The 12,972-nt window shown below is 36.6% G+C and overlaps 1 protein-coding gene across 5 annotated transcripts in view; it reads right to left on the reverse strand.

Annotated features, from left to right (window-relative positions):
* ETV1 (ETS variant transcription factor 1) overlaps positions 1-12,972 on the reverse strand; it is a 90,520-nt gene that overhangs the window by 65,139 nt on the left and 12,409 nt on the right. For 4 of the 5 annotated variants that reach the window (XM_044919947.1, XM_021689608.1, XM_021689612.1 and 1 more), the window contains one exon: positions 12,864-12,917. The exons of the other annotated variant lie outside the window; for it this stretch is intronic. In XM_044919947.1, the coding sequence (XP_044775882.1) occupies positions 12,864-12,917 (54 nt within the window). The remainder of the gene's footprint in view (positions 1-12,863; positions 12,918-12,972) is intronic. 5 annotated transcript variants of the gene reach the window in all.

The raw sequence follows: 12,972 nt of genomic DNA on the forward strand, positions 1-12,972 counted from the left end.
ATGCACTATCCTGTGTACAAGAGCAAATGTTACAAGATGAGTCTTGGTTTTGATGTATGAATTCTCAACTGTTAAAGAAAGAAAGAAAGAGAGAGAGAGAGGAAGGAAGGAAGGAAAAGAAAAAGAAAGAAAGAGGGAAGGAAAGGAAAGGAGAGATGGAGATCATCGCTACTCTTGTTTTTATCTTTCATTTCATAGGATCTAGCATAATACCTGACATTATGAATATTTGTTGTCTAAACTTATTTTTCATTATGAGGAAAAAAAGCTTTCTGGTTCTTAACCAAAAAAAACATGCTGCATTTTACCAAAATAAAGATGCCAGGTCTATAGATTCTAAAACTGTTATCTGCTTAACTATATGATTAATATAAAAATAAGAGTACAATTTTTTCTGCTCTCATAATCACAGCATTTGTGTGTATTTTACTATGCGTACAATTATTGCAATTTTGCATGAAGTAAGGCACTTTATACCAGTCCTAACAACAACAACAAAAAAGGTTTCATATATTTAGAGAGAAAGAGGGTGCGGGTGGGAGGTTGCTGACGAATAAAATTTGATAAAAATTTTAAGAAGAGTAAGAATGCAATATTTTAAATAAAATAAACAAGTTCGTATATGTGGGTCTCCTTATGGCACATCAGGCATGCATAAATTCATATGACAACCTCTAAATATACATAAACAGATAGGTCTATACATTCCATAAGCACATTATCCAAACCTTCAGAAATTGCCATTTAAAAGCCAAAGGCCTAAATTTTCACTTTGATCAATGAGACAGCTTTATCACAAGATGAGATGACTGAAGTTTATTGATTAGCTGATAACCTTCTAATGCACCAGCCTTTAATCTGCAGTAAAACAGTGAATGTAAGGAAAGCTTTCAGAAACGAATACAAGGTTTGATTATCCTAGAGGAAAACAATGTGAAGAGGCTCAGGATGGCAAAACATCCAGAAACACAGAGCAATGACATCCATTTTCTTGGCTTTCCCAGCAGACCCGTGAGTTGAGACAACTGTGTCACCTGACATTCTAGCCCCAGTGCCAAGAAATCAAATCAACATAATAAGGCTGTTGTGTCCGTGAGGATGGAGAAAAACAACCTCAAACAGCAGTAAAAGTTCACTTCACAGCATGACTGCCATTTCAAAGGAAAAGCTAACACTACTGAAGTTAACACTTCAGTATTATCCATACATCTTGATAGGAATGAGCCATTTTTAACCGAGTCCAGGGGTTTGACAGAACTTTTGCTGAATAGTATTTGACAGAACTTTGAATAGTATTTGACAGAACTTTTGCTGGCTACTCTGTGGCTCAAAGAAAATCTCAGATGAAGATCTTATGTTTGGGCCTTAAATATCGGGACTGAAAGGTTCAGGGGGAAAAGTGGGCAAAGGGGGGATATATTTCTTTCTGATCAAAATTTATCCAGAATTTGGTATTGGCTTATAGAACTTGATCATAATGAGAAAAACCTAAATGATTATAAACTATGAATTATATACAAATACATTAAAATTGATACAGTAGATAAAAAACTGGCATAAAGATATATTGAATTGAATTCATTCCCTCCTAAAATATATTTGTGTTACTGAGGTAGCTAAGCTTAAAGTGCCTTCTTTAACAAAAAAAATGGTTGAGAAAAATATTTCTTACTCCAGCGTTATAGAGTATTTGATAAAGAAAAGGTCACCAATAAATGAAAGAATCTAAGTTTGTATAATTCTTATTTGCTGTTTTCCCAACACACAAGTAAGGGCATACAATTGTTCTTGTTTTAAAATCACAGAGCCAAATAACCTTTCTGGATTTCAGTTTTTCATCTTTAAAACAAGAGCACTGAGATCATTAATCTATGACGTCTCTTCACTCTGCAGCTCTGGGGTTCTCGTGAATATTTACTACTACTTTGGGAATTCCGTGAATCCTACTACTCTGACTAGTACTAACACTGAGACTTCTGCTGTTGTCACTACTCCATCATCTGCCCAAAGGTTCTTCTCCCACAGTGAGGAAAACATACCATGTCTGAAACATTTTCAGACAAAAACTGCACATACACAGCAGGCAAATGTATGATGTATCATAAATCTCTCTCAAATTCTGGATAAGAGGAAGTCTTTAAGGCAGGGAAAGGCAAGCACTAGAGCCTAGATGAGAAATGGAACAGTTCCAAGTACCAAATCGTCCCATCTTCCTTCAACCATAGCTATTAGCTCAGATAAGTTCACAGAACATCTTTTTTGGGACAAACCCCTATGGGAAGGTTCTCTTGGTCCCTCTCAATCTATCATGCCTTAATAAGAAGAATTTTCAAACAATATCCATGTCCTATATGAAGAACATTCTCTGTTAGTGACGAACATTTTTTTTTTTTTTTTTAAGAGTAGTAACAGTTGGTGCACAAAGGAGAGGTCAAACATTTTCATCTCTCAGAGCGCCTGGGTGGCTCAGTCAGTTAAGCGTCCAACTCTTGATCTCAGCTCAGATCTTGTTCTCAGGGTCATGAGCTTGAGCCCCGAGCTGAGTTCTATGTTGGCCATGGAGTCTACTGAAGCGGGGGAGAAAAGCTACCCCCCAAAAAAGAGTATTAACAGTTTTGAAACCTTTACAAGTGGGCTGAGTACTGGCCCTTGGGGAAAGGAGATGTTCCTAAACTATGCAAGTTTGAGCTGGAGATCCCACCTATATGATTTCAATCATCTGAGGCCTTAGTTGATTATTTTATGCCCTACGTTTCTCTATAAAAAATGGGAAAAAATACCGAGTTATTTCAGAGTACTTGTGTTAAATAGAGATTACTGAGAAATGTATTTTGAGATAGGAGTATCAAATAATATTTATTAGAGAGCCCTAATCTGATAACAGAGACTAATCACTGATAATGTTACATAAATGCAAATGGCTTTCCATTATACCTCAAAGAAAAAACAAAACATGGGAAAATACAAGCAGAATAGTTGCATTAGATTTCAGACAACTTAAGCCACCCGTGCATGAATATGTCTAAAACACTTTTTTAAGACTCTAAATATCCGAGAAGCTATTCATTCAATTCACTGAATACCCACAAAATGAGAATTATACAAAGATGTAAAGGACATGATCCATCCTCTATAAGCCAACTTAAATAATATTAACATTGAGATGTATATAAAGCATTTATGACCACACAGAATTCATTAATTCTAAGATAAGCAAAGAATAAATGACATTCATAAATGAAATGATTCATGAATGAACAGAATCTTAAAAAATGAGTATGATCTCAAAAAGTAGAGTAGGTCAGTATTTTGCACATATAACTTCCACCAGAGTACATGATTTATTAAGAGACATAAGATAACCCTCTTAGTCCCTATCACAGGAATTTAAGCATGGGCTAAAGAGGTGTGAACATAGACAATGACAGTAATCCACTGGAAAATCCAGTGGCCATACCTTTGAACAGAGTGCTTTTTGTAGAAATAAACATAAAATTAAAAACACAAAAAACAAAAAACAAAAAACAACGTAATAAGCACATTTTCTTCAGAATGTAATAGACGAGCATCTGAATATACCATGTCTATGCATAAACACTGACCCCTATACAACTCCACATCCCTGGACATGGGATGAATAAGACTTTATTCAGTTGCATGCAGTTTGGAATATAAGTTCCATGAGAGCAGAGGTATTTTCCTTATTTGTCCAGCACTGTGTTATCAGTGCCTAGACAGAACAGGGCAAAGGATAGATTAAAACATGTTCATTAAATGAATAAACATTTAGAGTCTTGTCAACCTACTTAACACCCTCAATAAAAATATACAACTACGGACATTTGTATCAATAAATAATTTAAACTAAAATCTCATAAGTAAAATGAGAATTGTTATACTATTAAGATTTATTACTCATATTTTAAATCATACAAATCAAAATAATGAATATGGCTCACATTTCTAAGAATACAAACATTCCAGTTTTGCAAACAGAAATATGAATACAAGATTTCCTTATAGTAAGACATAAATAAAGGAGCAATCACAATTCAAGTCTCTTTTAGGGATTTAAAAATCTCCCCTAACAGGACTGTAAAGTGAAAAACTAGGAGCAACTATGAAACAAGCCTCTGACTGGTTTAACAATGTGGCATCTACAGCAAAATGAACTTCTTTGCTAAACCTTAGATTTAAGTAAGAGTCAAAGACTGCACATGAAATCATTACACAAAGGCACTTTTTCTGTCTTAAAGTTTAATCAGACATTGTATAAACAGGATTTTTAATCTAGCCATTTCTGATATACTGTCAGTAATTGAGTTTTGAGTTAACATCACCCTTAGCTACTGTCAAGTGCAAGTAATGCTTGTTGGGGTGTAATTCATCAGATTTTAAAAAAGCAACCATAACTGGTACATTCCTGGGTTTGGGCACCACAAAAAAAAGGGGGGGGAATGCAACCACATGAAACCAACCATTTTTACTTACTGAGACATAGCACAAACTCTCGTTAAGAAAAAATTCAATAACAGAAGCAAATAGGCACTGTGCATCTCAAGTAGATGTTTAATGTTATAAAAGGGGAAAAGTGGCAAAATGATAAAAATAAAAACCATAAAAACACTAAACAGACAGGACATGCAGGTTTACGTGTACTACTTTAGCTCGGATTACTTCTTCTTTATATCTGATTTCGTAAAATTTACATGTTCTATGAAATGATCGTCCAGAAATATAGTCATTTTCATGACTGCTTTGGCCTTATTTGCAAACACTAGCAAATGTTTGCATTCGTAATCACCACTATGCCTAAGTATATGTATGTATGTATATTAAAAACACTGGAACAAAGAATATAATATTTGGTTCTGCAATTTCCCACCATCATCCCTTACCTAAACTTTCCAACAAATACTGTGGGGCTCTCAGCCAAATCACTCCAGTAATCGCATAGCAATATACTTATTTAATATTAAGCAAAATTTAACCAAAGATGGCACAGATCACTTGTCTCAAAATAATTTGTTACTAATTATAGGCAGGGTAAGTGGAAAGGATTTGTTGGCATCCTTCCACTGATCATGTTTCTGAAGTCAATTTCTAGGACAATGTGTTCAACTAAAGGCAAAATTTAAGAGGATGAATAAAACAGGAAAGAAAGCTAAAAACTTGGGGTGAAATATACAATTTCGGCTTTCAGCTGTAATATAGCCACAAACTCCAGTTTTGTGGGGGGGTTTGGCTTTGCTTTGTTTTTTGGTTTTCATTTTGGCATTAAATCTGAACAATCTACCTTTGAAGAATGAGCTGATAAAACTAAAAATTTGGGGGCGCCTGGGTAGCTCAGTTGGTTGAGCGACTGCCTTCGGCTCAGGTCATGATCCTGGAGTTCCGGGATCGAGTCCCGCATCGGGCTCCCTGCTCAGCAGGGAGTCTGCCACTCCCCCTGACCCTCCCCCCTTTCATGCTCTCTATCTCATTCTCTCTCTCAAATAAATAAATAAAATCTTTTTTTTTAAGATTTTATTTATTTATTCAGAAGAGACAGAGAGAGAGATGAGAGGGAGAATCAGGCTCGCCACTGAGCAGGGAGCCCGATGTGGGACTCGATCCCAGGACCCTGGGATCATGACCTGAGCCGAAGGCAGACGCTCAACCATCTGAGCCACCCAGGCACCGATATAAATAAAATCTTAAAAAAAAAAAAAAACCTAAAAATTTTGAAAAGGATCTACCTGAACAGACTTTATTAAAACTGATGCAATTTTCTAGCTATAAACATATAGTCATTTACAGTAATTTCTAATTACACATATTTCACCATTAATTGTGGTTTTTCTAAAATCTACCTTTTTATATCCAGCAAGCATTCCCCATATTTAGATATTATCTTTCCTTTTTTTCCTTGAATGTGAAAGAAGTGCCATAGAATCATAACGTGTTCTGGGCCTGAGAGATTATTTATTTCCCTGTCATTTTACGGATAAGTAAATAAAGGTTAACTGACATGCCCGAGGTGTATGATTTAGAGTTTGTTTCTTCTATGGAACTTGACAGATTTCCAGGACGTTATCTAAAACAAAATTTCTTGTAAACGTAGCTTTTTTTTCCGCTGGGTTTATTTTCATTTGAAAAATATGTTCTTTGTGAAACAATCAAGCACCAAAATGTTTGTTTTGCTGAAAGGTGGCCACTGGACTCTAAACCGTGCCCAACATAGGTGAGGTGCTCACTAACAGTGAAAGAGTAGACCGTCGTGGGATGAGTAACCCCAGTGAATGCATCCAGAACATGGTAGGGCCACCAATGCTTGGTTCTCCTTAACTGGCATGGGGAGGATTCCTTCTAAACTAGAACTGATTCTAGTATGACAGGGATCTACAGTGAGCACTTTCTGAGGGTAAAGGAATATAAGTAAAAAATAGTCTTTGGAACTGGATAATACAAAAACTCTATCAAAGATTATAAAAATTAACAATGTCAACAATATCATTTTTATGTAGACTTCATTTTTTAATTCCCTAGTATATTTACATAACAAAATGAAGTGTATTACTTCTATAAAAATTTTCAGAATCTCTATCACTTAATGAATTGTATACATGAACAGGAGTCCATCCTACAACTTAATTGCAAAAGACTGATACTGCTGTCATTGTTCCACAAATAAGTAAATGACATGATAAGCAACATATCTAACTTTATGTTGCACGGAAAGCCTGCATCAGAATCATCTAATAGCTCATGAGAAATTTGAGGGCCCAATTCCAGACCTGAAGGGCAAACTCTCATAGGACAGGGAACATGAAGCTGCATTTGAACAAGCTACCCAAATGATGTTTGTCCATACTCAAATGTGAATAAGATTACGGGACTCATGTAGAATTACATAGCTGATTACTTTTAGTAAAATAATTAAAACACATCTCAAATGCTTATTTTCCTGAATGGGGTGCCAGATAAAAATCTAAAACTGATAAATGAAGAAGTTGCTGTGTATGGATATTATTTAGCATGCGGGACAAATGAAAGGCATCAAAAAAAAAAAAAAAAGAAGGTTGCTGTAGAGAATGGGACTGTGTTGAACAATCTTATTTGTGTTTTTATTCCCCACTCTGTGAACATAATGCTTTGATAAAATATAAAAAAGAAAAAAGCGAAAGACAAAAAAGACAAAGAAACAAATAAACCCAAAACAACTGAAACAACAACAAAAAAACGTACACAAAGGAAACAGAACCTTCAAGAGCTGGTTATAGCTTACATCTCAAGTAATACTATCTAAGATGAGGAAGGCACGAGGCTATTCATCCTTGAAGTGGATAGTTTGAGTCTGTACAGTGGCATGTTTAAACATGCCTCAGTTTTTTGGGTTTTTTTAAAGAAAACAAGACACAGTAACAAACTCATGTTATCAAATCCCAGAAATGGACTTCCTCTTTGTATGCTCACCTGCGGGTAAAAGAAGCTGTAGGAATGAAAGACAAAGTCTTCCCGGCCAGTCATATCCAAAAATTTAATCGGGCAAGAAAGGTTTCAAAATCAGTAATAAAAAGCTAACTTTTATCAAGTACTCACTATGTGTGTAGAAAGGAACACAACACAAGAAGGTGGCTTAGTAGAAAAGCAGAAAAGTAAGAAACACAAGCCACCAATGGAACTTCCCAATGCAGGGCAAGGACAGGTTAACATAAAAGAAGTTATTTAGTCAGGGTCTGCACAGAGACTTCTCTGACTTCAGTTTCTTAAAAAGCAGATTTGTAATCATTATCTGTTAAGGTGCCCCCCGCCCCCTCCCAATGTAACTGCAAAAGGGACCCAAGTACTATTAGATTTTTTTTTTAATTCCTAAGAAAATGAAGTATAGCTATGACTTTTATTTACTTGAACAAAGACTCATCCATGTAATAGTGGCTTTAACAGCTGAGATCCCACACGCTGGTTTGCCCTGATTGTTTTCAGTTGGGTCACTAGTACCCTATTACGAATTTCAATTGAAGTACGCAAACTTGCAAACTTTTAATGTTTACTTTCTGATATATAAACATATCAGAGTCAAGGTTATTGTGATTCCTTTAATGACACTATTCTAACGGACTTGCATTCCAGTGTTCTTTCTTGAGTACAAGAGAAAGAAGTAGAGTTATAAAGACCTATCCTACTGGGAATTTTTGCATAACCCTGTTTATACCCCTGGGAACATTCTGGGAAGAGGTAAAAGGTAAAGTGAACATCATCTATTCTGTGAATCACTGTAGAGAAAACAATGGAAAAACCAATGTAACCAAATGGAAACAAACTAGTTGGAAAAATTATAACATATTACTGTAATGAAAAAAAAATGAGGTAGTAGATTTCAAAAGATGAGTGCTATAACTACATTTAAAGTATGTGATTTATAATGTAAGATTATTAATAAACACATAATTTACAAAAATTCAGTTTATATATAAATTTGTGTCTACTTTGGAAAGATAAGGCTAATCTATGTTCTAAATACTCTTTAAATTCTCTTTTCTGAAAAGACAGCTTTCTACTTCCTCTGGACTAAAGAATATCTTAAAGTAATTCTGCTTTTTTCAGCAGAGTGTCTGAGTTCTGAAAAGATTTGTTTCTAAGAAATAAACAATTTGTTAGAGCCAAGTAAGCTTTTCTCTTAGCCTCCACTCACTCCCTAGGATGGACCTGTAGGGAGTTTTTTGTTTGTTTTCATTTGCCTTCAGTGACCATAGGTGCTTCAAAAGTCAGCACCCTTCAAAGGTTAGCAGCAAGCTATAGGTCTTTAGAGTCTAGATTTCCAGTTGACATATTTTGTAAGTAAAAGTAAAGAATGTTTGGGAAGATTTTTAGAGAATCCCCAAGTGTTACAGTTTAATCTCATTTCTCACAATTTTGAACGCTCTGTTCTCTCTTCTTCCACATAGATTTATACCTCACGAAGGTCAAATGTATGCTCTATAAACCAGGGTTGAACAGACTTTGGCTGTTCATTTTCCTAACCTACATTTACCAAAGGACTAAAGCAATAAAGAGAGGCATTTTATTTGATTGAGGTATGCAAGGAAACCTGATTATTTATGTTTGAAAAAACAGCCCCATAAAGTCTATAGACGGGCCACACAGAGGGGGCAGGGTTTCTTTCTATTCCTAGCGATAGGATCCCTCTGATCCACTAAGCATTCCCAGAGAAGAATCAAATATTTGTAAAAGGCATTTAGCAGACAACCTAACCTTTCAGTTCCAATATGTGATAACCTCCTTCATCCAGAAATCCTTAGAATTTAATCCATATACCCTATTTCTCTTTTTGAATCATTTCCCTTTGTTCTGTTCTCATTGAACATTGAAATTAGCTGCTCACCATCTTCAAACAATAGTCCTTTATGTCAGTGGAAACGTGAAATAAAGCACACCTCCATTTTCTTTTTATTAGACTATTTCAGATTTATTTTTACCTTTGTTTAGAGGTTTCCTTTAAAATTCGGTGTTTTATTCACAAGTCCCGGAGCCATATTTGTTAAATTGTAAATATTCACTATTGAAGAAAAATAAAACCTCAGCATTCTGAAAGTGTTTGGCTAGACATTCATGGTTTTAGCATGTTTTTCCAGAATGAGACTACATCTAGTGTGTTAAGGCATGATCATATATTTCCCTACCTTAAGAAGGGAATTAGGACTTTGAAAACACTTAGGAGGAAAAGAGCATGAAGAAGCTGACCACATTTATGTGATCATAATTTTACTTACTGTACTTCTATAACATGCTAGGCAGGACATGCTCATAATCCTCCAGAGGTTTACAGTCTTATTGAAGAAATACATGTATCTAAAATGTTACAGTAAGTACAAGACACAAGATACTGTAGAGTCTAATTCTGCAGGTAAGGGTGGCAAGAAAAAGTCAAGAAAGACTTCCATGTGGTGAAGTCTAAGCTAGTTCTGGAGTAGGAGCTCTACCAACACCACAAAGCAAAAGTAAAAGTTTATAAAGCAAAACGAACAACATGTGCAAAGGCGGAGAGACATAAAACAGCTCCATCTGTTTAGAGAATTGAAAAATTAGAAGGCCGCAAGCTCAGGGGACAGGGAGGAACCAGGTGCTGGGATGGCATGAGTTAAAACTGAAACAGCAAGTCAAGGCCCAGATGGTAGAGTGATGTTCTGTAGGACTTTGTTCTGAAGAAAGTTTAAGGAGAAAATTAACAAGGTCAGACAGCAATGCATTAATGCCACTGCAGAGAACGGACTGGGAGGAGGGAAATCTGAAAAGAACACCAACCAAAGGCTTACTCACAGGATCAGTCAAGGCAGAATGTGGATGTGAACTCAGTCAAATAGAGGTTAAGTAGAGACCATAAAATTAAGATATTTTTGAAAGGTAGAATCAACAACTTGGTAAGCAAGTGGAGGTCTATGGTAAAGAACCAGGAAGAATTGCAGATAAAGATTTTCAGCTTAGATGGTGATGCCATCAACTTGGAAAGGCAAGGGAAGTACAAAAGAGACGTTGATTGGGAAAAATAATAATAATAATTCCCACATTGGCCTGGCTGAGCGGGAACTGTCCATGGAGCATCACGTGTAATGGTGTTTTATGCCGATGATCAGCTAAGAGCTGAGGGTTGAGTCCCGAGGTGTTTCGTTTTTTCTCACTTGGCACAGGATCACATGGTGGATCAGGGGAAGATGCCCAGTAGACAGGGGCAGGGGGACACCCAGGCCAGAGATAACAGCGTAGGAGACATCACTGTACAGAAGGGTGCTGGCCACTACAGCAACCAATAGCCACGTGTGTCTCTTTAAATTTAAAGTCATAGAAATTAAATAAAACAACAAATTCATTTCTTCAGTCCCATTAACCACAGTTCATATGCTCAGTGAGCAACGTGGTTAGTGACTACTCTACCAAACAGTCAGAAACAGATTATTGCTATCATCACAGATAGTTCTATGGGACTGTGCAGGGATGGCCCACGTTAGACGAGAGCAACGCCTTGGGGACAGAACCCTGGGGAAAGAGGAGGGAAGGAAGATGAGTGGAGGGAGAAGAAATAATCAAAGTAGTTAAAAGAGAAAGGAAAAACCATCCCAATGTGGACCAAGAGAAGAAAGAGTTTAAAAGGAGATAAAAGAGTCAAGAATATGAAAAACTGAAAAGAGGTCAAATAAGAAAAGGAACAAAAATTTCTTTCTGGTAGTGATTTTACCCTGGCATTTGATACAGTATTGAAATCATTACCAGTTTCTTCAGATGTAAAATGACTCAATGAGAATAATTCTCCCACTCAGATGACAGGTTTAGCTTTTAGAAAGAACTCCAGTGTCCCACAGAAAGAGAAATTCTGGAAATGTGACCATTCCCTTCCCACATTTTAAAGAAGAAAGGAAGGCCTTGCCTAGCCATCATCCTTGGCTGTCATCTTTCTGGAAATTTCTAAGGGTATCTAATTAAGGTCTATATCATTGCTGAATAGGCTTCTTGAAATTGCCTAATAACAATATTCAGCCATCAAACAGCACATAAAATTCTCTTCTTAGATCAAAAATCAAGCTGACAGAACAGCAGTTACCAGGGGCTTGGACAGTGAGGAGTTATTTTTTGGTAAGTACAGAGTTGAGAATGAGATGATGAGAAGGTTCTGGAGGTGGACAGTGTTGATGTTTACACAACAATGTGAGTCCCACTGAGCTGCACACTTAAAAAATGGTTAAAACGGTAAATTTTCTGTCATGTATATTTTACCACAATTGAACAAAAAAATTTTTAATGAAGCTGAACTAAAACACAGGAGGAAATCTGGATGTAACTTCTTACAACCAACCCTTGACACCTGGGAAATTTAAGATACCAAACAGAAAAGTGGAAAACATTGCTCACAGACATCTGCTCCTCGAAGTCACATAGGTATTGGTATTAGACGTGTGAGATTACGTGTGAGAATATGAGTTTGATAAGCTGTAAGGCAGTAAGCATGTCTAGTTGCTGTTGATACTGCCCCTGTGAAACCGTCAGTGGTCCGGAAAAATGAAACAAGTTAGAGCTCTACATGGTAACTAACAGAATGAAAATGTATGAGGTCACTTTCATCATCAAGATGGCATTTATACCTCTTTCTTTACTATTTACACGTCAGGTCAACAGCTGCAGTTAGTTGGTAGAATGGCAGAGCATAAATACGAGGAGGAAAGCGGAGGCAGCCATGTTTATACAGGCATAACGCTCACTCAGGGATTACTGGGAGGCGGCTGTCCCATGAATCACAACTCACGCATTCTCTGACAGGCCCTGGAGCAAGGCTCAGGGAAAGAAACACTGAAGGGAGCCTAGGAGAAGCCATGGGCTACTTCCATTTGTGTCACTGTAACCAGGAGGCAGAAAATGAAGCTAAACATTACATCAAAGCAGGTGAAAGTTGGTGAACGTAAAATTATACAAGCCAACAAATTTTTGTAAGTTATTCAATACATAGTCTCACATGGATCTTCACTACTGACTTTCTCCCATCAGTATTCAGACTTTTTCTCATGAACATACCAAAAAGCTGGAAGTAAACACTTGCACATTCATGGATCACACCCTATTTCTTCTCCAAAGGTATTAACCAAATACAGAGAATAGGACCATCTTTTCATCAAAACAGTTTTCCTTAGCTACTGTTTGCAGCTCCGCTCAGATCATACAAGGATTCTGCGGATGTCACAACTTGACAAACAGAATCACCTCATGACTATACGCTAAAAAGGTACCAACACAACACGAGAACAGACACTGGAGGTAGAAACCAACCAAAGAGAAAGAATGAAAGAAGGAAACCAGAAAGACAGAAAAATTCAAGAGATGAGTCATACTATACTTACAACTTTCAGCCTGATAGTCTGGCACAAACTGCTCATCATTGTCAGGTACCTGAGCTGAAGGGGAAAAAAAAAAAAAAAAAATTAAAAAAAAATTAAGAGAGAAACTGCC

The sequence above is a fragment of the Neomonachus schauinslandi genome, chromosome 12, assembly GCF_002201575.2.
Source record: "Neomonachus schauinslandi chromosome 12, ASM220157v2, whole genome shotgun sequence".
Lineage (NCBI taxonomy): Eukaryota > Metazoa > Chordata > Mammalia > Carnivora > Phocidae > Neomonachus > Neomonachus schauinslandi.